The sequence below is a fragment of the Siniperca chuatsi genome, linkage group LG10, assembly GCF_020085105.1.
Source record: "Siniperca chuatsi isolate FFG_IHB_CAS linkage group LG10, ASM2008510v1, whole genome shotgun sequence".
Taxonomy (NCBI): domain Eukaryota; kingdom Metazoa; phylum Chordata; class Actinopteri; order Centrarchiformes; family Sinipercidae; genus Siniperca; species Siniperca chuatsi.
The window spans coordinates 19,482,917-19,510,296 of NC_058051.1; the positions used below are offsets into that span (position 1 = coordinate 19,482,917).

At 38.5% G+C, this 27,380-nt stretch overlaps 1 protein-coding gene across 1 annotated transcript; it reads right to left on the reverse strand.

Annotated features, from left to right (window-relative positions):
* Positions 1-7,311: 7,311 nt before the first annotated feature.
* Positions 7,312-26,245, reverse strand: slc9a8 (solute carrier family 9 member 8). Its single transcript, XM_044211740.1, has 16 exons — positions 25,880-26,245; positions 24,980-25,161; positions 23,525-23,605; positions 22,336-22,394; positions 15,795-15,878; positions 15,090-15,191; positions 14,840-14,874; positions 13,347-13,490; positions 11,485-11,626; positions 11,271-11,376; positions 11,029-11,145; positions 10,856-10,938; positions 10,637-10,748; positions 9,872-10,092; positions 9,062-9,208; positions 7,312-8,701 (listed from the first exon to the last, which is right to left on the reverse strand). Exons 1-16 carry the CDS (start codon positions 26,116-26,118, stop codon positions 8,588-8,590), a joined length of 1,968 nt encoding a protein of 655 aa, XP_044067675.1. The 5' UTR covers positions 26,119-26,245; the 3' UTR covers positions 7,312-8,587.
* Positions 26,246-27,380: the final 1,135 nt, after the last annotated feature.

Consider the following 27,380-nt stretch of genomic DNA (forward strand, 5'->3'; position numbering starts at 1 on the left):
AACAAACATTTTTCTACTGTTCCTAGGTTGTTGGATTCCTACTTTCTCTCTCTCCCACTCCCCTTGCTGTCAATCTTCATTAATTTATTTCATCTGGTCAACCACCTCTCTTAGCACCATCTATCCATCAATTGGTGGTTGCTGGTCTTTAAATATCACTGCAATTCTGTTACTTTTTTCAGACTGTGTATCATGCAACCCTTTACTTCCTTGTGATGTTTGGACAAATTGGAATTACAGAACTGGAAAAAGTCAAAAATCTCTAATCTGAAAAGAAAAAAAAAGAAAATTTGACAACAAATTTTATTAATTTAAAGCATGACTTAAACTATAATCATTACTACTTACAGTATGTTACATTATGCTTCTGCTGTATCTAAATTGATGGACAAAGTACTAGAAACACCTTTCAATATAATGCAATAAAAGAAAATCTAAACTTAGTTCATGCCATAGAATCAACACCTCTGTCTTTGAAAATTGAACCTCACAAAGAAAAGGTTTGTTACAGGGTCAAAGGACTGCATTAGACTGTACAGGTGTGCCTACTATATGTTAATGCTGCTGTCTGCTATTGATAGATGTCCAATGAAATGTCAATGTGGTTAGCCACCGAAGCCACTTAATCCTATCATCTAACATTTATCAGTCTGTACAGTGTATAATTGATTGCTTTCATTGCCACCATTGACTTTATGCCTCTTCCTGCTGAGTGGTCAGTTCAGCCCGCTCATATGAACCAAAGAATTAGTCTTTTTAGTCATGTACAGTCTAATTACGGTGGTATGAATATAAATTAAAAAGTGCAAGATCCAGCAAAAAAGCTTGGCAGTGTGTCGGTTGCTGCCTGTTAGCTAAATGAAGCTAGTCAGGTTGGCTCAGCATATACAGCCACGTAGCATCAGTCTGGAGGACACAAATGAGTGCTGAGACCAAAACCAGGCTTCATTTGGGGGACAGTTAATGACTTATGGCACAGACCATCATTAATTCCTTTTAGCAATTTTCTTTCAATAAAATTCAAAATATCAACAAAATTCCTAAAAGGTGATAAGCTCCAGGATAGTAAAATTATAATGATGTTAAAATGCATTTATCCATCAGCTTTCAAAAACAAGGTCAAGTTACAAGGTCCTTTAGTACTAGAAACACCTTTCAACATCAACAAGTGGGGGGGAAACAGATATCTGGTTTTTCACACAACATTCATGCCAAAATGAAGCAGCACCGAAGAGTGGTTTATATGTATGCTTCATCACAGACCTACATGTATTGCAAACACTTCATAACAGTTCAGGTCAGACTGAGCTGTGGATTTGAGAAAGAGTAAAGTCGAACTTAAAGTCAGCTCTTTGTCTAGTATTATAGCTACACTTGCCTCTAAAGCTCTCCACCTGTCTTTGTGTTCTGATGCTCCTACAATGGCTTAGTTAGCTTAAATATGTGGTCTAGTATTTAACTTGCATTTATCATATCACATCTTAGAATCACTGCTGAAACAGATAAAACTAGATTTCTGGTTGCAGTATCTTATATGTTTTCTGAACTGTTGAATAAGAGATTACCTGAAGATTTAATCATGCGAAGAGATGATCTCACTGTGGCCTGAAGGTTGACTATGTAGTTTCTGAAAATATTTCATGCATATAAAATGGATTAAAATGTGAATTTATGTGGAAAGAATTGCTACATTATTTGATGTTTTCAATTACAGTCTCTGAGATGATGGCAGAAAGTGTCCCCCAAGCAGTAAACGTGGATAAAGGGTCAACCTTGCTGCTGTCAGTTAGTACACCACATATTTTTTCAAGTTAGTGTATTGGCGTTAGACCCTTTCATGCTGTACAATCTGTACCCTTAGGCTACTGTAAGACTGTGATTAAATCCAAATCTCTTGGGGTTCCATTGCCAATCGAGCAACACAGGGGTTTTGCTTTGGTCTTCCCAGCTCCTGGCTGTGCAGCTAGCCCCCTGCAGATCTTCTCAGAACATTCACTCAGCACTCCTCTGCAACAAACACTCTATAGCTGTGATTATATACTGGGTATTTGTACTTCTACCTGTGCATTTGAGAATATTATACTGTGACAACAGTATGTCTTATCCCCACAATACACAATACATAATACTGTCCTTTCCCGTAAATGAGAGTCTGAACTCTATAATTCTGCCATTTGTCTGTTCTTTGAGGCTGTAGTTCTACTCTCCTCCATACTGAGAGAAGCTGGAAGTAGCTGGACAGTTGGCTTTGCCCGTTGTAGTTGATTTTATTGTACCTCAGTGGTGAGGATTAAGTAGTCCTTTAAAATGCCCTGCATTACTTTGCCTTATAACTTTTGTGAAACACAAGAGCATGAGATGACAGTTTTGCTCCAAAAGGTGAGAAGTCTTACTGGAAAGCAACTAAAGTAACTACAAGGAACTTTCATTTTGTGTTGATTCTGGCGGCTCCTGTGGACAAAAGCGGTAGTGTTTCCACCGCCTCATGTCGCAAAGATCTTGATCTGGCTAGTGCGTGCATTTGGTTTGGAAGCAAGTGAAAGAAAGACACTACTAATTTTTAATACTATTTTTCTTTTTTAAACAGCTGTTTGCAGGATGCATGGTGGTGAGGTAATGTATATATTTGTGGCTATGTAAGATTAAAAACTGTAATATGACGACGGTGAAACTAAGTAAACTTTTAGTACTGTTTTAGTACTGTTCATACACCTGGGTTACATGTAAGCCTACAACTAACAGATTTGGTTGCTCTGTAATAGTAATTGTGTTGAGAGAGCTAAAGTTATCCACATTTCCAAGTAATATTATGTCTTCATAATAATAAGCCAACAGCAAGATATAGCTCGGTAGCAAGGCCAATTGTCCACTGTGACCTATACCTCCATGGACTGTACACAGCCAAATAAAACAGTAATATTACATACCTGTCTAGGAGGAAGAGGGCCAATTCAGGATTGGTTCTGAATCCTTTCAAATCCCGCAATTCTCTCCATCTGTTGAATGACCACGCAAGGTTGACTCGTGTTTTCGCATGTGCTCTATCACTGTCCCTTTTAGCTTTTTTTGTTCTTCGGTCATCAATTTTCTTTTTCTCTTTGCTGATCCTGCCATATCAACCATAACCACAAAATATAACATCAAAAATAAAATTCTCCAAAGAAAAATCTCCTCCTGCTTACTTTTAACTGGCTAATGTACTAGGCTACTCACTGTGAAACTTTGCCTATACACACACACACACACACACACACATATATATGTGTTTGTACTGTCTAAAGGCAAAGAGGTAGAACCTTTGTTTTGAAAAGTAGAGCGAAAACATAATTGATGGAGACCACTAGCCAATGAGAAGCAAGGGGGCACTGAAGGCCCACCCACCAATGAAAACAAAACATTGAGTGGTAAAGTTGTTTTGTCAGTAAGAATGGAACAAGAAATCAATCTGAATTTGTGCTTTTTATTGCGTTTCTGGTTTTTGCCCGCACAATTCAGATATGCCACAGGTTTCACTCTCCACCGATATCTCCCCTGCTATTTCCTCAATACAAATAGTTCAATGTCAGTGCACTGACCTTTTATGCTGGAGACTGGGATTTGAGTCCTGCGTTGGGCAGTTCTTTCTTTGCGCCTCGGTGAGGCTACAATGGACTCTTTGGCAAGGCTACAATCGTTGCCTCTGCAGGCTACACTTGTAGCCTTAGCAGGTGATAGTTGTAGCCTCGGCAGGCGTTTTTGTAATGTGCCTGTTGGATGGTGCACTACATTTTGAAATATATGGTACACTTGGCTTTTCCATAACAGACAGACCAGTCAGATATCAGATATAAGTGCTGCCTCTATATTCCTCACGGTCATTTGCTATTACTTTAGCCGAGACACAGCGTTCCTTTGTTTTATGAAAGTACAAGAAAAACTGAATAAGTGCATAGAAATATCATTCATTTAGAGTAAGAGGTTCAGATTTGTTCAGAGATTCATAGAGAATGCATGAAGTGAAACAAAATGACAATTCAGTCTGAATGTCAAGATAGTTATCAAGTTATACCTTGATGCTGTTTCTAGTCTTTGCGCTAAGTTAAGCTAAGCTAACCAGCTGCTTTTGGTAGCTTCATATTTACCTAACAATAACCCTAACTCTAATTCATGAGAACATTAATGGAGTGATTCAAACAATCAGTACCTGAAAGCAGAGCCTTTGGGAGGAGCAAGTAAAACAAAGACAGATGGCTTAGAGAATAAAGAAATGTTATTAGGAGGCGATTAACTGAGTGAAAAGGGAGAGAGAACTGGAATAGACTGCCTATTTCCATTTTGTTGACAGCAGGACACCTGGAGTGGATGGAGAACTGGATTGTGTGCAGTTTTTTCTTTCCTGAGTCTACATGCTGCCATCAAGACAAAGATTTTGTATGGTTTGAGGTGCAGAACTACCACATTAAATTCATGTATGGCAAACAATAAGCCAAATTAATTCTCACCTTTAGAGATGAAGACTGATGTGCCATAGAGGGCAGAGAGTCTATAAATGTTAATTTCAACTGATCAATAGCTTCTGATTTTACAGAGGAGTTACCGATCTCTGATTCAAGGCATATTAATCGGTGAAATCCCCTGCTGTTGTCCACAGGCCTGATGTTAAGTATAAAATCCAAAACTCCTGCACCTGTGTGGCTATACAGTACATATCTATCTATCTATCTTGAGAGATAGAGAGAGATAGATATATATGTAGATAGATAGATATATATGTAGATAGATAGATAGATATAGATAGATATATATGTAGATAGATAGATAGATATAGATAGATATATATGTAGATATATATGTATATGTACATAATCAGAAGCTGTCAGTGTGCCAGTGTGAGATATTATTTCATCACCTGTGCAAACCAGGATGTTAATTACATTCTCTCATTAATCAACCGACATATTTTCATTTGCTATTTGGCAGGGGATCTGGCTGGATTCACTCACTGTGTGCATCTTAATCTTTCATCTAATCTAAAAAATAACATTGGAAATTGTAAAACAAGCAATGGTATCTTGAGTGATGATCCTTGTTCCCTCCAAATTTAGAAGATTTGGCTCAGGTGAAGGATAGTGGATAGATCATAATTTAGGATTTGGGGACTGGATGAATTACAAGAGTTGCTAATATCCCAAAAACGATGATTGCATATCCATACTGCTGAGGACTCCTGGCACTCGTGTCTGTGTTTAAACATAGAAAGAATAAATACCTAAACTCTGTGTCATTTAAGTACAGGGAGGACGATGAGAGGAAGTTAAAATTCTTTACGCTTAATATGGAAATGCTGGAAAAGTGTGGAAGTATGTTTATGTTTTGTTTAAAAAAGTGATGATGATACACACCAGTATACAAATTATTGATGAAGAAATATTTGTTTTAAATGTGTATTACTAGCTACGCATTTAGAAATTCCAAATGGGGAAACAACACTTTCAGAAAAATGGTCAAGGTGTATTGTTTGATGGAGGTACCACATAATATATACATATATACGGTTAAAAGTGAATGAAGGCTGAGCTGTAAATGCTTTATACAGAGTAGGTTGAGTTGTTAGTATTTTGTACGTGTAGAAAATTACTCCTTTCCCCCTGATAGACTATTACATGTTTTTCAACCACTTTCAGTGGAATTATATAAAATGCACAGCAGAGGAGTTATGTAAAAGTTAATAATGTAGCACTGTTGTGGGATGTGGGATTATTACATTTTTATGGACCAATGATGTGGTTTTAGACGCCCCCCTACTGGTTGTACATTCTTCTTACAAAAATCAATTTACCAGACAAATACACTTTTTGAATCTGACAGGATAGAACATAGTCAAATCACTGCACAAATGTATCACTTAGCACCAACTGCTTTACAAAAACAAAACAATATTTAAAGTACTGGCTTCTTTGTGCATTCAAAGTCAGGTGCACACTATGTTTTTAGATTGATGTCCATTCAGTATGGGCTGGTTAGTGGTGGCAACATAACATTCTCTTGTTACAGCTAACAATGTAAACAATGTTCAGAAATAGCAACCACACATACTTTTTCAATTATCTGATGTTCAGATTAAAAAATGTGTTTTCATGTCTTTCAGAGTGGCAAAGCATGCATTACCGTCTACTCACCTTACATAGACTTGCTCTGCCCTGAGATAGTGTAGAGCCACCACCAACATTAATTACACTGCTAACTTGAACACTGGTATAATTTCATCCTCCAGTTTAAGGGTGTCGCCTCCTCATCAATAAGCTTAATGAGATCCCATGAGACGTTTCAAGGGTATGTCAGTCTGGTGTTCCTCAGAGTTGGACACAAGAGATTTGCCTGTAGGTTACAGGATACTGTTCCCAGCAAGACCACACATTAACCTGTTTATATATTCTCATTACTCTGAGGTCTGGTCTGGCTTCCTGTCTTAACCTGACGCATAATCTCCCACTTTACAATCTATGGACTAATTAGCACATGCTGCTTATGAAATGAGGAGAGGAAACTCCAGTATGACATTATCACTGAAAGTCACATTGAAATATTTGTGTTGTTCTAAATATCTTCAAAAGCTATCAAAGTATAATGTGAATATTAAAGATACATGAGGTGTTAGGATGGTATAAAGGTGGCATTGAGGTTTTTTATTTTTTTTATTTTACAGTGAGACTTTGTACATTTTCCCTGGTATCTTATTGTAGAAGAGGTGTGTTAAGAAACCAGTTCACTGAAAAGAAAAGGTGAGTGTCATATATATATATATATATATATATATATATATATATATATATATATATATATATATATATATATCTATATATATATATATATATATATATATATATATATATATATATATATATATATATATATATATATAGATAATGTTTGTCTTATATTTTACCATTTTCTCTCTATACTTAAGTGCTTTTATGCTCTACATCCAATTTTAATTTGACTTTAATATGCCTTAAGTCCAAGTACCTATACATGTGTGAGAGTAGACTTACTATACATGTTTAGCTGATTTTCAGTTCCTATTTATTATACAGTGTTCCAGTACTACAAAAATGTATAACAGTAATGCCTGTATTGTTTGAGTTCCTCTTATGTTGAAGTTGCATTTTAAAGACTGCAGGACAACGATCAAAGATTTCTGTCTCCTTCGGAGGTGTCTCAAAAAGTAGGAACTATTGAATTTTTTTCACAAGGCATTTGTGGAAATTCGCAAAAGAGAAAATCTTGTAGATGTAGCTCTTCTTCCATTAAATTAGCATTTGATACAACATATAGGATGTCAATATGTTTTATTATAGATATTTTCTATAATTCTGCAGTGCTCATAGAGCTTGTATAAAAGCCTTTATCCCACAAACAGCCCATAAATGTTTGATAAATAAATAGAAAGAAATACATAAACATTCACAAGACATAATTCCCAGTTACCCAGACATTCATTGGTGCCTATCTTCATTAGAAATTATAAGTTTTACTTTATACACAATGTAGTGGCAGGAGCCTTGCAAGAGATTGAAAATAAACAGAAAAGTGAATTTAGGGAAACCAAACTAGAACCATATATGGAAGTGAAAGCAATTTCCAATTTTCTGGAGCATAATTACTCTCCTGTAAGCCAGGTGTTTAATGTTTTGAAAAGTATTAGTTTTACCCAACACTTTTCACTAGTTTAAACTCTCCCCTGCATTTCTCATAATTGCGTCATTGCTGGAGGGTGTAGTGGAAGCTCATGCGTCACCTCTGGTATTTTATCTTCATAACAAAAGTATGAATATATGTGTTTTTTAAAAGATTAACTCAGAATCATTAATGCATACAAATGTGGAGACCCAGAAAATTAAATCTAGTTCAACAGGCTTTAACCTGTGGCTTATTACAAATCCCACTTTAAAAATTAAGCCTGTAGCGACATTATATTGTATCCTTCCCCCAACAAAAAGTAAAACTTCCAGCAGAACTTAAATAAGCTAGTGCCACATAGCAATGAACAATACAAAGTGAGGAGAAACAGTGAAAAGGTGCTCTAGTATTGCATGGAAAATTTCCCTCTCAGCCTCCCCGCCTTCTTCCTTTCAGACCTAAACCTTTTATATAAGAAACACGTGGGAAAAAGGTTCACATCAACAAAACTTCCCGTGTGCTGTTCAGCAGATCAGTGAACTGGAGCACACACTTATTCACAATATGGCATTTATATGAGGAATATCGTTTTCATAGATTTGTTTTTGTTTTTTTGCTTCATCCAGTGTTACAATTTTCCAATGCAGTTTTACTGAGACTACACTGTGATTTGACACATTCCAGCCCACTTTGTGTACTAAAAATGCACTGTGGGCACTGACTGAGACTCTTCTGTCACATAAAGTTGGTGGCAGGTGAACAAACAAGAAGTGCATGTGACTGACACTGAAAAGAGTGCTTGTCCTCACACACACACACACACACACACACACACACACACACACACACACACACACACACTTCCCCCTGCCCAGGACACACAATGTCCATTCATTATTTTCACATGAACTGAACGTGTTTGTTCAGTTCACAGAAGTTCTGCTTCATCCTCGTCATCCTCAGAGCCTGACGGTCCCTGGCGAACTTCTTCGTACCACTTGTTGGTCAGAGTCTTCATCTGGATCCGGCCATGTAACAGGTCCTGTAAGACACACATTACACACACACACACACACACACACAACAAATCAGCACACGTGCAAGAATAAATAATAAAGAAATATTCACATGAACAGGCCATGGTGTAGACAAAATAACACATCTTAGAATACAGTAGCCCTCTGTAGTTTGGAGTTTCACTCCTGCATTCCTGTGTGTACTTTCACATATCAGCTTTATTTAACGGTTTACTGTTCACTTTCAGCTGTGTTAAGTTACTGCTGATGCAAACCGAAACACAAGGACTGAGCACAAGTGTGTCTGGAAAAAAATTTAAATATGTTTAAGGGATCATATACCATGCAGCCTCCCAGGTGAATAAGGATTTCTGTCTCTCTCTTACCTCTTGGGTGAGCCTGCGAGTGAAGAAGGGGTTAAGGTATTTAGCATCAAGCCACATAAAGCCTTTCAGATCTTGTCTCTGGTAGATCTGAGCCTCGTACTCCTCCTCTGTCAGTTCTGATAGGTGCTCTGCCTCAATGGTATTACCCTGGAGAGAAAGGAAGAGGATAGAGAGAGAGGGGGAATGAGATAAATAGAAAGAAAGAAAGAAATGAAAGGAGAGGGGCCAACAAATGAGGCAGAGGTGAAAGAGATGGAGGAGAGGAAGGCAAGTGCAGGGAAGTCAAGATGACAGGACAGTGGTGAGGGTGGCGGAGTTGAGATCACACAGAGAAGGAGCAGAGATGAGGGAGAAAGAGCAGAGGGAGCAAGGAGAGGGAACTACATCAAAGAGGGAATGAGAGCCGTAAAGAAAAATGAAGGGTTGATAGATCTAGTTGCTGGTACCCCAGGGTGTAACACCAAGCTTTGGAAGACATCAAAAATGCAAGTACTCTACACAGAAGTCATTCAAACACACAACCACACAGTGCCAAAGACCTTAATGGTAGGATGTACTTCAAAAGAATGACCCATTATCTAGAGTTAGAGCGAACGGGGTCTACTGAAATATTAAACACAATAGCTTGTATTCTGGTGTGTGGGAAATTGTATTAATGCCAGTTGTTAGGGTTTATTTGTGCTTGTCTGAGTTTTGGTGTTCATCTCTGTGAACAGATGAGAGGATGGCACATCGGTGCAGCCAACGGTCTATGTGTGTGTGCGTGTGTGTGTACAGATTGAAGTGAAATATAAGTGCTTCTTCCATTACCATTTTCTGTGTCTTGCTGAGATTGATGTCTTTCTTGTTCTTACGCCGCGACTGGCTTTCCTCAATGTCCATGATGCGAATGAGTGGCATAGTTCCGCCCCCCATGAGGAGGATAGTAAAGAGTACAATGATGATGGTGGTGGTGCCAATCAGCTGCCTCTTCTCAATGGGCTCCAGGCCCAGATGAAGGCTCAATGCATAGGGGATAGCACCTCGCAAACCTACCAGACAAAGAAAAAGATGTTTATCCTCAGAAACTAATACATTGTAAATAGTGTTACATATACTTATTAATAATAAATATATATTATGTAAACTGAAATCTGGACACTAGTACACTTGATATGTTTAACTTGGGTTTTTTTTTTTATATACGTTGGGATGCAAATAATGATTATTTTCTGCAGATTATTTTCTCTATTAATTGTTTTGTCTATAAAATGACAGGAAACCGTGAAAAATTCCCATTTTACTTTCCCAGCGCATAGATTCAAATACTTTATCTGACCAGCTGTCCAAATCCCAAAGTTTTACTATCATATGTTATAGACAAGCAGCTAATTTTTATTTTAAAACATTTTGAGAAGCTGGAATTTCCCGTTAATTGACTTATCAATTATTACTTATTACAGCTCTAGTTGTTACTACTTTCATTTGCACCCAGAGACATGCATACTATATTAGGGCAATGATCACGGCTTAAACACTAACAAAGAGCCGACAGCCTGTTGATCTTTAGTCAAAAGGTTAATTGTAGCATCTCACCACTAAACCACATGATGAACATCATTTTGGGTGTGATCTTGTGGTCTCTGAAAAAGTTCAGCAGGAATGACAGAGGGAAGATGTTCACAGCTCGGCCGAGAAGAACCAGGATCTATGGAGAGAAGAACAGCTGACAATCGTGGGAATGAGACACCAGGAATTCAGTTGAATCAACATCAACATTTAGATAACATTTTTAAAAAATGCAAGAGCGCTTACTATGCACCAGATGACGAAGGAAAATTCAAAGTTATGAGGGAAGCTGAAGATGGAGAGACCAAGGAAGGCAAACACACATGTCTCTGGAGAGAAAATCAGAAAAATAGTGCTGAGAACTTATTGTAAAATGAAAACAAAGGGGGAATCGGCGTGAAGCAAGGGAATTCACTGACCACACATGAAGGCCACTGTGCGCAGTGTCTGCTGCATGAGGATCTGGGTGACAGGAGACAAGTTGTGATGGGTGTAGTGAGACATCACAATTCCCGCAAACAGGATGGACATTATTCCTATAGGTGGAGAGAAAGCATGGCATTAAAAAAAAATAAAAAAAAAAAAAAAAATGAAGGCAAACATAAAAATATCTTCTTTAGCGTGCATGCAAGAGCATGTGCCTGTGTATGTGTGCACCCACCAGAAAGTTTGATGCCTTCTGCCAGACCATAGGGAAGGTACGCAAAGATTATCATCATACCAAACTCCAGTGAAGGAGTCTTCCTCAGATCAAAGTGTTTTAGAAACTAATCAGTGAGTTAGGGAATTTAAATAAGATGAAAACACACACACACACACACACACACACACACACAGGAGTTTAAATTTCTCTCACACATAATGAATCTGGATACAAGGGCCGAGATGAGTCCAGTGAGGGTTCCCAGGGCAGCAGAACCAAAAAACATTTTAAGGAAATAACTCAACGCTTGCAAAAAAGTCTCCCAGCCTGTTATCACGGAGTTGTCTGAGCGGGAAAAGAACCCCTCTGCTGTGCTGAAAGACAAAATTTTAAAAAAAGAGGAAAATGACAAATGAAGCCACAATCTTACTTGCACATTCTGCATTGTAATACCTCTATCTGACCCTAGATGGCAGAAAAACTCCACCATTGAATCATACAAACTCCTGTATGGATGAGAGAGAGAGAATGTGTGTGTGTGTGTGTGTGTGTGTGTGGGTTAGAGTGTATGCAGAGTTTGTAATCCTGCCGTCAAAATCCTGTTTACTAAACAGAGGTCGGCTGTATCGTATCACCCACTTAACAGGAATATTATTGGAAGGAATTTATTGTGAAATTGTGCCACACACAGAATATAATTGCAAACTATCTGAGCCACAATAATTTGTTTTTGAATGTCAAATGTACATTTTATTAGATCTTAAAGAGTAGTGCGACTTTTAAACATCTAGAAAAAGAAACTAAACATCTGTGATATGTTTCTTAAACAAAGCTGTCGACCTACCAAATTCTCCCACAATTTATTCTTTGGACTTTAACTTATAGGGTGAAAAGGATGTTTTATAGTTATTGATGTAGTAGGAACAAAAACAATCAATTTTATTATACAATTTAAATCCTTTTTATAATAACAGTTATCCAGACAAACAGCCAGACAACAGTGTAATTAATAATCTGATTTTAATGCTTATTAACAAGCTCCCAAGCAAAGGCATTAGCTGAGTGGCTGTTATAAACGACTGGGGCAAACTGTAAAGTAGCTTTCTAAGAAAACCAGCCTGTGAGGTGCTAACAACAAGCAAACTGCCAGGGCTGTTCAGCCTATCTATAATTCATGCACTCATTTACTCTACGGGAGTGTGCAGACACTTGAGATCACTTTGCACATTTAGCTGGTTGTGAGTAGAAGAGATAAGGTAGCAATAAAGTGACCAGAGAGACAGCAGATTGGATAACAGTGCTGCGTACAATCAAGGAAAGCCTGCCAACAATCGGTTTCTGTCAAACCTGTCTGTCAAGATTGTGTTTGTGTATGGCCACTAGTCTGTTGATCCAGGACAATCTGGATAAACTTCTGAGAGAGTGACAATTTAAAGAGACTGTCCCCTATGTCTAAAGCAAGGTTACGTGACACTTGTACTGAAACATATGGGTGTCGAAGGGACGTTTTTGTCCTCATTACTCATTTCTGGACACAGATACTAGATCAGATCAGCATTTTATGTCCAAGCATTTGGACTTCACATTTGGCAGATTTTGATAAAAATGTACCCACATCCTTTTGAAACCATGGCTTTGCCACAATGAAACAATGACACAGTGTTTCTATTATCCTCCTCGCTTCCTGTCAGCAAAAGGCAGGCAGGGTCAAAGGTTAGAAGATACCTGACTACACCCCAGCTGACATTTACAATGCTGAGCAACCGGTGTGACACTGTTTGTGTGTGTGTGTGAGGCTTACACACACAAATCCAGAGCAGAATATAAGTACTTACAACATTACTTACAGGCGTTAAAATAAAGATAAAAGTATAAAAAATACTGAAAACCACGGCCATATGTCTTCATCGTGCTATTTAAGAATTTCTTTTGGCTGCAAGTAATTCTGAGAGACTGTTTGGGAGGTTTTGACATCGTCTGCTGGGTTGCTGGTGGTGAAAAGCTGTGTAAACATCATAGAAGGGCAAATGTAAATGTGCCAATGTTTGCCCTGGAGTATAAGTAAGCCATCATGAAGTGGATAGAGACTCTTACTTAGTGAGGACAATGGAGACGGCGTCGTTGAGCATGCTCTCACCAAACACCAGCATGTTGAGGACCGGGTCCACGTTGAGGGCATTAAAGATGGCGATGGTAGCTACAGGATCCACAGCTGAGATCAGTGAGCCAAAGGCAAAGCTACAGTGGAGAGAAAGTGGAGGATAACAGTTCAACAGTAATGACACTTTTACAGGCATAAACATACTTAAAAGGAATTAAGAAACAAACAATACATGTGGGCAACAAAGGGACACAACACAGACAAAACCATGTAATTTGTGTATGAAAAAAGTCAGTGGGAGGCAGATAGGAAATGCATCACAAACAAGAGAGAACATGAGTTCACTAAGGCAGCACAATCCTATAAATTGTTATTCTAATAATTTCTGTGATTTTTGGAGAATACATAAATCCTATGACAGAATATTCAGGCTTTGTACAAGGATGCATTGATGATTTGACTAAAATTACACAATGCCTTCATGAGTTATAGTAGTCTGCGTCAAATAGGCCACACCTACAATAATTTGGTAAATTATTCTCGGAAAGCAGTATGAAACATCATTAAAAAAAAATCTCTGATAAAATTTTATTTTAGATGTATTATGTTTTTTTGTGTCTTGTTACTTGTGCAAATAAATAAATAAACTAAACTAAAACTAAATAAATTTTCCAGGGTCATCCACATACATGTGTGTGCAAAATTTGGTCAAGCTTGGATTAAATTACTGTAGGGGGAGGAGTGGTTAAAAGACTATTTTGTAAAAAAAAAAAAGTAATAATAATAATAATAAAAATAATTAAAATTAAAAAAAATGTAATAGCAAAAAACAGAAATGGGTGAATAGTTACAGTACATATTGGAACAAGAAATCCAGGAAAGAAAAAAGATGAATTAGCTATGTTTTGGGATTTTGGGACCTACCAAAATCTAATCAGTTCTTTCTTGGCTCATGTCCTGAATTCCCCTTGAATGTCATTAAATTCTGTTAGCTGTTTCTGAGATATCCTGCTAACAATCACACAAACAGAAAGACAAATGGGACTAAAACATATCCTCCTTGGTGAAGGAAATTAATAGGCAAAAGCCCTGCTTGAACACATCTGACACACTCAGGCTGACTGTGCACCAATAAGGATACACACTTGTGCACAAAAACAACCCCAAGCTCTTCTAGCATACTGCTTTTGTGTCAGTCATCTCTGGCAGCTGGATTATTCTACTGTAGGCGACTCGCTGATAGTTAAACTCTGAGGTTTCCACGGGCTTAGTTCTTTCGAACTTTAAGGTAGACTGAAGCTGTCAGTGGTATGCTAGTATGAAATACTAATATCCAATTTCCCTCATTTTGAGCAGAAATAGTGCTTTTTATGTGAAACGCCTACAAGTACAAGAGTTAAATCCCTGGAGGTTTGAAGAAATCCACAGTTATTCTGATAAAGGAATGCAAGAAACATGCTAGTTAGAGTGGACTATGATTACTCACCTATCAGTCATGGTCATCTTATAAATCACATCGGCCTGAGAAAAAAAACATAGCAAGACACAGACACAAACATTGTTAGGAGCTGCAACAAGGAGATCTGATCATGTTAACATCCGTAGTAATGGATATTTGCAACTACATAAATCTTTTCTGTATTAACAAGCTGTTCCAGGAAAGTCACTGAAAATATTTCAGTTTACACACTCTCTCTGAAAAGGGAGTCACTGACAGATACCACTACAATTCTCACCTGCCCAAGGAAATAGATACCTCCTCCGACAATGAAGGCAGAGATGGCTGTGCCGATCACAGCAAAGAGAGTAATGGAGCCAATGTTCTGGAAGAAATTACCCTGAACATACATGGACACACAGCTTAAGTATTCATGGATTTAGTAGCATGCCATTTAAAGTTACATAGTGTTACATAACATGTAACCAGCATTAAAATGAAAAGTAGGGCACACTACAGGTACAGAGAAAATAGTCATAATTTCACTGTGCGTAATGGAGCAGAATGTATCTGAACAAGACCTTTGCCTTTTTAAACCTGTTAGAGATATCAGCAAATTGTTTCAGAAGAAACAGAGGGCCATTAAGATAATTCAAAATAAATAATAAAATGTTATAACACCTTTTTGCATTTGCCAATTAATTTTAAACTTCATTTATGATAATATATGACAATAGTCCATATAAATGATAACACAGGCTAGAACACAAACAAAATAACAATACAAGAAAAACATAACTGACAGAGAGCAGAGCTGCTTATGTTTTCATGCTTTCATGCCATAGCCAGCCTGAGGCATAAGCAAACTTAGAGCCTGCTTAGGTCCCTGTTCATTTTTTGTCTTAATTTACTGTGAATTTTATTGTGCCACATTTTTAAGTACAATAAAAGTACTAAAAAAGTTGTATTATTATTTGTTTTTACATCACATTCATAATGTTACCTTATGTAAAGAGTATCCAGATTCGAAGATGATGGGCGGCAGGAGCAAAAGGAAGAACATGTTGGGTCGGAACATTTCCTCCTCCTTTTAGAGAAGGACAGAGACAAAGTTACGTACAATCCACAGTAAAAAAAAAAAAGTAGCAGTGGTCAGGTTACAGACTAGTGATTCTAACCTTCTAACCAGAGTAGCACACTGGCTAGTAGTAACAAATTGTAGCAGTAAAGGGAAAGTGCCAGGTCCAACGAGCTGGGAGTACCATTAGCATTCGGCAAACCTTTCAGATTCAATAAATTACAAAGTACAGTGAACAAGAAACATTTTATTGAACAAATTACATTTTTCCAAAAGGATTTGTTAGTAGACTGCGTTGATGCACATTCTGTCATGTTTTGTCATCTTGAATGAGCCTACAATGATCTTTAATCCAAACACAAATCCTAATGCTAATCAGTACCGTTACATATGAGCAAATTATGTGTGTGTCACTGAATGATAAAACATGTGCTTGTGGTTATTACATAATCCTCCACAAATACTCCCTACTATTCATCTGACAATTAAAGGTTGGTTCAGTGATGATCAGCTGACTTAATACTTAGTCACAGAAGAGGGGAAAGGGTCACACACACATACACACACACACACGTCGAGTGCTCGTCATGGGGAATTCCTGCCTTCCAGCCAAGCCTTCATGCACTTAAACGCTACTAGTGACATGCTCTTTCTTGCACACATGCTGTAAAAGGACACTTACATACCTACATATGTTTTTTTCTCTCATTCACACACACACACACACATCCACATTTGTTTCACTATCCCTGTGGGGGACAATCATTAACATAATGCTTTCCCTAGCCCCTTACCCTAACCTTAACCATCACAACTAAATGCCTAACCTTAACCCTTACCCTAACCTAACTGCAACCTGTACCCTAAAACCAAGTCTTAACCCTCAAAAAGCAGTCTTTACCTGTGGGGACCTTAATTTTTGTCCCCATGGTGACACAAGTCCCCATGGGTTAGTGTGCATTCAGGTTTAAAGTCCCCACCGCAATCTCACACACACACACACACACACAATCCCAGTGACCCTAGCTCTCTGATTATTTCACCAATATAATGAAATCATTGTTACTTCTCAGCTAAATGGGCCAGCCTCCCAGATCAGGCGTAGGCATCATGTGCCCATGCATTATGCGCTGGCTGCCAATGTGTCCGTGCACGATGCACCAGGTGTTCTTGTATAAGGCAGTGTGTGTGTGTGAGTGTGTTCTGTGCATAATCTACGTTAGTAATGTAAAAGTCAGTATACGGTATGCATTAGTGAATGTTCATCTGATCTATTTCTGGACCGTGGTTTGACACTGCAGTTGTGTCTGTCAGAAAGATGGAAGAGGGCAGGCCCATATTTACTCCATCCAGTCAACAATCTCTCTCATTGCATTATGGGAGCCAGTTCTGACAGCTGGTAGAGCCTGACTTTCAACCCCAGCAACCCCACATGAAGACAATTGCTTAAACATTTGATGTGGGTTTCCTAAAAAGTATTTATTTCTGTAAAAACTGATATGATTCGCTGTAGGTTAACAATGAATAGAGTAACTACTGGGACGTTGAGCCAGATAAGAGCAAGATTTACTTTATTCTGACAAGCACAGTTTTAATCTACAATTATCTATTATTTGACATACAGTGCCAAAATCTTAATACATAGTGTGGCTGGTGAAATTAACTGTTCAAAAAGGATTGTTCTGGCAATACATCAAAACATGATGACATGACTAGTTTCATTATCTTCTGAATTTCTAATCTATTTTTTATTATCTAACCAATTATTCAGAGCTAAGACCCAAAGGAGCATGATGTGATTGGCAAATGAAATGAGACAATACCACAGCCCACTGATTAATACACGTAATACCGTACACTGGCTGTCAAGATGTTAACTTTGGCTCTAAAGATATATTTGTTGACACCAGCCTACACTATTCTGGCTACAAGGTCTTAAAAATAGGTCAGGCATTAAGGATAACCTATGCAGGATGTATGCTGGAGTAAAAGGCTTACTTTGTCTTATTATGCATTCAAATTTCAGGAAAAGTAGGCTGACAAGGAATGCTTCCAGGTTACCCCTTTTTCTTGACATTTATCTCTGGCAAAACTCTACCATTCACGGCAGGTGAAAGGTCAGGAATGAATATTAACACCTGAGACAGACGACGGCATGCCATTCACTGCCACATATAAGATTGTCTACTGGAGAGACTGAAGAAGCACACACAGACTTTGCATACACATATCTACACGTATTTAAATAAGCAGAGCTAGTGCTTTGTATTTTTTGTTGATAAGAGACTGATTTTAATAGGGCTGCAAGTAAGGGTTACAATTATCAACAATTTGTCAATTAGTTTATCGATTAACTGAAAAAAATGCCCATCACAATTTCCCAGAGCCCAAGGTGACATCTTCAAATTGGTTGTTGTGCTGGGCAAACAGTTCAAACCCAAAGGTATTCAATTTACAATGATATAAAATCAAATAGCAGCAAATCATCACATTTGAAAAGTTGAAACCAGCAAATGTTTGGCTTTTTTTGCTTGATAAATGATTATCAAATTTGTTGGTGATTTAATTACTGTTGATTGACTAGATTTGAGGTCAGAATGCCCTAGATTAACCTCATCGTGAAACCATGAGGAAAGATGTGGCCTGAGAAGGGGTAATGAGATTTCAGAAACACTGATATTGATAGAGAAATACATGTTGTAAGAAAAAGAAAGATGAAATGGATAAAACCGGAGAGCAAAGGATGGGCATAGTGGAAGGAAGCGTTGAGACAGGGCTTGAACTAAATGAGAAAAGATGAATGCCAAAGATGAAGGGAGCACAGTTAAGAGGGTTCGAAAGATAACAGAAAAAATGAGCGGGAGCGACGGAGAGACCTTCGTTCAGAGTACAGGCTCCCAGGAGGCACGGCTTTGACACACAGTGACATCACCACGTGGGAAAAAGGCCCCTGAAACCACAATTAAAACGACTCTCCCTGTGCCGCTCTCTCTCCGTGGCATGGGAGAGATCTATTTAAAGTATGTGCTGCCCTTAGGGTCTTAAAACACACCAGTGCAGCCACTGAGGAAAAACGATAAGCCCAGATAATACAGTACATGCCCACATAATACAGCAAAAACTAAATTATTATCTGGAGTACACTGTAGATGCAAATACAGTATCTCACAGAAGTGAGTACACCCCTCACATTTTTCATGTGACAACACTGAAGAAATGACACTTTGCTACAATGTAAAGTAGTGAGTGTACAGTTTGTATAACAGTGTAACTTTGCAATCCCCTCAAAATAACTCAACACACAGCCATTAATGTCTAAACTGCTGGCCACAAAAGTGAGTACACCCCTAAGTGAAAATGTCCAAATTGGCCCCAATTAGCCATTTTCTCTCCCCGGTGTCATGTGACTTGTTAGTGTTACAAGGTTTCAGGTGTGAATGGGGAGCAGGTGTGTTAAATTTGTTGTTATCGCTCTCACTCTCTCATACTGGTCACTGGAAGTTCAACATGGCACCTGACGGCAAAGAACTCTCTGAGGATCTGAAAAAAAGAATTGTTGCTCTACATAAAGATGGCGTAGGCTATAAGAAGATTGCCAAGACCCTGAAACTGAACTGCAGCACGGTGGCCAAGACCATACAGCAGTTTAACAGGACAGGTTCCACTCAGAACAGGCCTCGCCATGGTCAACCAAAGAAGTTGAGTGCACGACCTCAAACACACCTCCAAGATGACCTTGCTAAAGAAGCTGAGGGTAAAGGTGATGGACTGGCCAAGTATGTCTCCAGACCTGAACCCTATTGAGCATCTGTGGGGCATCCTCAAACGGAAGGTGGAGGAGCAGAAGGTCTCTAACATCCACCAGCTCTGTGATGTCATCATGGAGGACTGGAAGAAGACTCCAGCGGCAACCTGTGAAGCGCTGGTGAACTCCATGCCCAAGAGGGCAAAGGCAGTGCTGGAAAATTATGGTGGCCACACAAAATATTGACACTTTGGGCCCATTTTGGACATTTTCACTTCGGGATGTACTCACTTTTGTGGCCAGCAGTTTTGTGGCTGTGTGAGTTATTTTGAGGGGACTGCAAATTTACACTGTTATACAAGCTGTACACTCACTACTTTATATTGTAGCAAAGAGTCATTTCTTCAGTGTTGTCACATGAAAAGATATAATTAAATATTTATAAAAATGTGAGGGGTGTACTCACTTCTGTGAGATACTGTATATTCAACTATCTCTCTGTGCTTTGCCTAAGAGAAAAATTGCTGCTAGGGTGTTACTTCTTACCAGCATGCTATTTCTTCTTCAATCTGTGTCAGAGCACAGGGAAGAGATGGGCAGATGAGAGAGAAAAGGATAAGTAGTTAACAGTACCAGAAAGGCACATAAGGGAAACACTCTTCTTTATATGCTGGATTGTAGGAAGAGCACTGGAGATAGAGGGGTTGGTAGCAGAAAGCAGATTGGTTGTGAAAGGCGAGGGCAAAGCCAGTGATGACAGCATGCTGCTGCCTGAGGGGTTTGTGCACCCTTGGTGGTTTGTGGGGCAGTCCCTGAGGCTTTCTACATTAGCCAAGTGGGCCAGCTTTAGAAACATGCTAGTTGGAGGAGATGCAACCTTATAAAAGGTAGCTACACTACAAGCATGAGGACACATCCAGTTTAAACTTGCAAAATCAGCTAGTGATTGAAAGAAAGAGAGACAGATGCCTTCCACTGGCTGTGGTGGTAAAACATGGACCTGTAAGTGCACTGTATGCACAATTTCAAAAGAGTTGATGACAAAATGACACTGACAAAATGACACTGACAGAACCACGTTTTTGCCACTGGCTGTATTACTCACTTAACAGGTTACATGGTGCGTCCTGCTCTTAGGGGCTCTCTCAAAAACAAATAGGTCAGACATAATAGATCTGCATCTTGGCCTGGGTCTTTTGAAGTCTTCAACTGGCTATAAACCACGTAGCATATTCATGCTCTTGCAAAGAAGATGCTGCATATCACAGTGCAACTTCAATACACTCTACTCAGACAGTTTTTAATCAAGCTGTATAGTGATAATGAAGCCTTTGCCTACCATATATGGACAGGTGAGCAGGTCTGCTTGCTGTAAGCTAAACACAAACACAGAAGCCCTTTTAAAACAGAGATCCCACAATACTGCCGTAAAGAAGACCCGTCATTACGCCGGCTTTGCTTTTTTACACCGAACCAAACAACGCCCCAGCGTGTGATTTTAGATAGCATGCCGGCGTTCCAGAAGCAAAAGAGGCGTGACTTGTAACACAACAGCGTCTAGTGTGTCCCATCCTGCTGGCCCCCGCATTTTACACACATGTCGCATCAGTTAACTCTGCTACTGGCTTAACTGCCCCCCACCCCCAATTCTGTGTTTATATATTTTATACAGAACGGCACTGCGGACTAAAGGACGCAACATTCTGCCTTGAACAGGCTGTATGAAAAAGGGGCTATAGATAGCGGATGAGAGATTCACAGGACAGGGATAAAAGGGGGAAAGGGGCTCTGGTTACTAGTGCCGATGACTCAGCAACACCCTGGGGCCCCCAGGATAAAAAACAATGGACCCCAGTGTGCAAGAAACATTGACACAACCTGTCCTCTTTCTTTCTCCCCCCCTCACTCTGCATATCTCTCTCTCTACCTCTCTTCATTCATTCATTTGTTCTCTCACTCACTGGCAGAGAAGAAGGAATGTTAATTAAAGGCTGTGAGAACCAGGAGAAAAAAGGAGGGCTCATAGGGACACAGAGGGGGAAGATAGCAGGCAAAGAATGGTTTGTGTCACTATGGATAGGTAACACAGCGTAGATAGAGAGATGAGATTTGCGACAAAAACAGTGGCCAGGAAATGAATGAATGAGCAAAACCACAGGCACAGAAAAAGGTGAAAAACTACAGCACAGGGACGATAAATGTTTATTGGGTTGGGATGGGTGGGAGGTTCCTAGAGAATTTGCTGTGGGAGAAATTGCATCATGCAAGAACTAGGAAAGCTGGTTATATTCTCTAAGTTTGATACATTATGTTTTCAATAAACCAACACTTAAGCCATGCTGAAGTTTGTCCCTGCCCTCTAAATTACAGTTAATATCAAGAATGCAGTGAGTGTAGCTGTTTTGTTTATGGACTTGAAGCAACTTTGTCTTATAATTCAAAGGGTTACACTGAATGAGATGCAACATCTACACAAAACAATCAGAAATACTTATACTTAAATATTGATCCCCGAGGGGAAACTCTTTCATTACAGCTGCTCACTATCACGTCAATGCACACTTGAGAATAGAAGGACGTTTTTTTGCTTCATGCTAGTCAAACCACTCTAAGCACTATTAATTGTGAATTGTGTGTTAATTGTGAACAAGAATTGTGGCAGTGTGCAGTGTTGCTACAAGGAGCTGTGGAGCAGGGTGTGAACGAGGAGACAAACTATACCTTCCAGTTGGCCAGTTCTTGGAACTCAATGATCTTAATGAAACCTCCCATTAGAATCCCTGGAAAGAGCGAGGACACATGAAAAACAATACCACAGTTCAAATATTTTACTACTTCATATAGAAATTTCAATACAACCAGAATGCAGGTGGAGTGCAAACCTGAGGCAAAGTGCTATTTTAGTGGTTAAAACAAATGGATGCCTGGCAAATGTCCACCATGGTTCAGGGATAAATTAGATACGAAGAGTGTAAAAAGGACTAATTGTCTTAGTTTTGTCTTTGAGAAAGTCCCCTTGGGCCTTCAGCTCTCTTGTTACACAGCCCAGCAGAACATTAATTAAAAGGACGAGGAAAAACACAAAGACGTGTAAAGGGCAGAGGAATAGATAAGATGGAAAAAGAAATTAAGTATAAGCATCAAAGACTTGTGTAAGACCCAGATATATGTGAAGATGGAAAGGGATAGTACAAGGTAAGACACATAATGAGTAGATGAGAGAGAGGAAGTGATGAGGAAGGAAAAGCAGTGCTTCCTGATTTGTGAGCAGAGTGTTATCTCTCTTCAGCAGAGACCCCTGCTCCAAGAGGAAAAGGCCTTCAGGGTCAAGACAGATGTGTGTCACTGAGTTTGAGTGGAAGTGCCGAAACATGTAAATAGGGGGAAACAATGGAAGACATTAGAGGGAGTAGAATTAACCTGAAGTGACCTCACACAAAAAGCAAAGCAAAATAAATATTTTTACAACAAAGCCTTTCCTAAATCTTTGGTAAGGCTGCCAATGATACCATATGGCTAGCCTTTGCATATCTTAAAAGACACATTTTTGTCTTAGATGAAAATGATTTTAGTACTGTAACCTTGCAGAGGTCTTGATCATTATTTAACTCCTGGACACACACAAACTGGCAATAATGTTAGGAATTTACTATGGACACACAAAATGTTTAAGATAGAAAACATGAGGAAGAGAGGCTGGATTAAAAGATGTAAATCATGAGAACAGGCATCAACTTCATTATTTATGTATGCTCTTAAAAAAAAAAAAAAGCAAAAGTGGAGTATTCTGGCAAACTTTCAAATCAGTCTAAAAAAATTGGATTTCCTAGAGAGCCCTTAAAATACAGAAACATTGTAAAGTCCTAGACTGAGCCTTTGCAGAACAACATGTTCAATAAAAAGTACTCACCAAGAGACACAACAGCCACACTCTCTGGAAGAAAATGCAGCTTGAACTTGATAAGCAGGTGCACCAATATGATGCAGATACCTGGGGTGAGTGTGGAGAGCAAAGACCACTGAATGAATATTCAGGACAAATACATCAATGTCCCGACCATCATGTCACACCAACTCAGATCAGCCCAGAAATAGCCCCCACATCATATAGAGTTAAGATCTTTTCTCTGGCTGCTTTTCTACACATAACCTACTGTAGACTGGACAGGGATCAGTCAAAGTCTGAATGGATACTTGAATTCATATCATACTGTAACTAACTATAAAAATAGTTTATGCAAAGTAGTTCAAATACACTTGCTTGACATAAATATGACTACAAAGCAGTTGCTTGACATTTAAAATTATAGTTCTAAGATTGTACAATAAAAGATAATTGCCCCCAATTAAAACATAAAATTAGCTTGTGCCAGTACCATAGGAACACATGTATATCAACGGGCTAAATCAGTGGGTATGCATATTAGCATAATTAAGATGACAAACCCCAAGGCCACAATGAAGTAAACAGCAATTCATACATACTGTAAAAATGCAGTGCAGCAAATTAGATAATAATAGAACACAGTACATGCAACATTGAAGCCAGCAGAGGTCGGTTCATCAAAGCTGGACTGTTTTGTCATAAGGGAGATGGTAAATTCAGACCTAATTAAAACATGCAAACTTGTGGAGGGAAATGGTACATAATGTTAATATGGTTTCCAGGAAGTGTTATTTAGGAATAATGTGTGGTTTCCAGATTATACTCTGAAGTGGTCTCTCATTTATTGACCTATACCAACTTAGCCAAACCATTGATGAGATTGTGTTAACTTTAGAAGAGAAATGACTCTGCATGTTGTGCTTTTTGCAGCCAATCAAATGTTTGTTACATTAAAATACTTGGATCAAAACAAAATACCATTACCTACAAAGTGAATGAGTCTAATTGGTAACCTTATGCATGACTAATACCATGTCCTTGGTCTAAACCCTTACAGTGGTAAGCATGTGACTTAACCTGCAGTGAACTAAAGTTCATAATGGGCACTTTGTGTCTGAAGAAGCACTTCATGACCTTACCACATGCTTTCCTTTATCCACTTCCTTCATCCTAAATCACCACCCAAACATCTGATTTAATGAAACACTAAAGTGGCTGTACATTTGCCCTTCATTATGAGCTGTATAAGGTCTAAGTTATGTATATTGCGTGAACCACAATGATCATATTTCCCCACTGTGGATTAACTTCCTTCTTCCTTCCTATCCTGTATGCTTAGAATGACACAAAACGAAATTTTCTTTGGAAAAAAAGTGCGTGAGGAGTTTATGCTGACAGTAACCGACTGCAACCAAAATAAGATGGAAAAGACTGAGTCAAACAGATACTGAGCACAGCAGAAACAGAGAGACAACTAACCAATAACTAGCAGACTGAAGAATATGGTTAACCCGCTGGACTGCTCTTCTTCTTGGGCCTTGACCCCTGTCTGCACAGGCAGAATGGGCTTGGGGGTAGGGGGTGCCGGGGTCGTAGGCTTGACAGCAGGTGTTGTAAAGTGGAGGGTCTCGTTGCTGTAGTTATCGGTGTCATTGGACTTACTGCAAGGAGACAGTCAGGAGAAAAAGCACGTTGCTGTGAAGCATACAATCAACGAAATCAACCAACCAGATAGAGAGATAGATAAGGCACTGGATTCAATATACATCGCAAATCACAGAATTCACATCATTTAATCATATTATTTTTAAAGCTCTGTTGAACAATATAGTGTTATAATTGGAGAGCAGATATACATCAGTTGGAAACAGAATCCCTTAATAAAAACTCAAATCAAGGGACCTCCAGAAATCAGAAAAGTGTGATTAGATTTATTGGTGATTAAGGGAGTTTTTTTTTTTAGCTATGTCAAGGCAAGGTGGTCCCTTAGAATATAAAAAAAACTATTTGTTTAATTTTGTACCATTTTAAGTATTGCTTTGTATTGTCTCCTATTAGTAATGCTGCTGAGAAACCACTGTAAGTATGTTACGTAAAACGAATAACTTGTTAACATTAACAAGAATTCAGAAATCTATCTCCTGATTAACTCCTTGACAAAAGTCAAGTTTTTTGCTTATTTTACTGTATTAAAAATGAAGCTCTACAATAATTGCAAGCTGCTATTAAGTTAGTTAACTTAGCAACGTGTCTTTAAGTTGTTTGTAGCTAGATTGCAATACATTGGAAAATAAAATAAGCTACTGCTAGCTAGTTAGCTACATTGGGCTAAGTTACTCAAAAGAGAGAGTACTGAAATCCATATTTGTTGGCTCAAACCTGACAAACTGTCCATCCTTCTGTGGGACGTTGGAATCGAGTCCATCTTCTTTATCGTGTTTTATTAATATTTGCTTATTTTCAACTAGAGTATTATCCTCATGGTTCGCATCCCCTCCGTCGTCATCTCTCTCACGCAGGTCCAACGAGTTTTCCCTCTCAACTCGCTCTGGCACGCAGGGATTTACGTATAACAGCAAAAAGGACAGCAACAGCACTTTATGGTTAACGCCTCTCATTCTCTAACCAGCGAGTTTAGACCCAAAAGCAACGTTTTGCAATAGAAAATACTGGAAGTTCCATGTCTACAGCTCCGTGTATCTGTTGACACCACGTCTCCACTCGTAAATGTTTTGAAGGGAATTGTAGTCTTTACGTTGCATGGATGACATGACAGAATAGCAAAAGAACAAACGGACGCAGTTTGATGCAACTATTGTCAAATATATATATATATTGCATTACAGTGAATAAGATTCCACTTTCAATGGTATAAATAAAGTGTCGATGGTTCACAGTAATTCTCGTGTACTCGATTTCCCATGAGCCATTGTTGTGTAGCATCAGCTATCCGCCTGCAGTTTCATGGCTATTGTAGTTTAATTTTAACCTGCACAAGCAAATTATCTGTAGATGTAGGAAACACTAAAAACACATGCCATGTATTGCCATGCCTTGTAATGAGTCATATTAGATGGATGCAAATCGAGAGAGATATATTCATAAATTAAATGAAAATTTAGAAAATAAAAACATTAGTAGGAAAGTATAAAAGTGTGCATACCGTACATGCACTATTCAATTTTGGATGTATACGTGTATCGGTATATACAGTATGTATGTAAATAACTGTATATATTGTTTTATTTGTTTCAATTTATTTTATTTTATTGTATTCTAAATTTACATATCTGTATGTATGTGTGTGTAGCATGAAGGGGCTACAACTTACATTTCATTGCACAACGCTGTGTTGTAAAATGACAAATACATGACCTTGATTCCTTGATCTTCATTGTTATGAAGACATGCATTCATGAGTAGGCTATATTGCAAGCTCCCACCCAAAATCATGTGTATTCGGTGGCTAGATTACAACTTTCATATTGTGTAGGACCTCTTTACCTTAGCTTCTGCATTGTCTGAGTCACATTGCTTCATTAATGTCATACACAATAGTAACACAGTTTGAACAGCCCTGCGATTAATCCTATATATGTTATAAATCCAAAACAAATGTAGGTACATTTTTTTAGTGTTAGTTTTTTATTAAAACTTTTTTAGAGTTGTTGATTCAGCTTTATTGCCATTTTGGTCGCTGTAGTTGAGTTATAACCGTCTATCCTCAGGTAAACGGGGTGGACAAAATATTAGAAACACCTCTCAAACAATAGTTTATCACAACCAAACACACGAATAAAATAGTTTCAACAAAAACTGAACATTATAACCTGCATGACGATTTTATAGGACCCTTGGACTCTTCTCAGTTTAGATATTA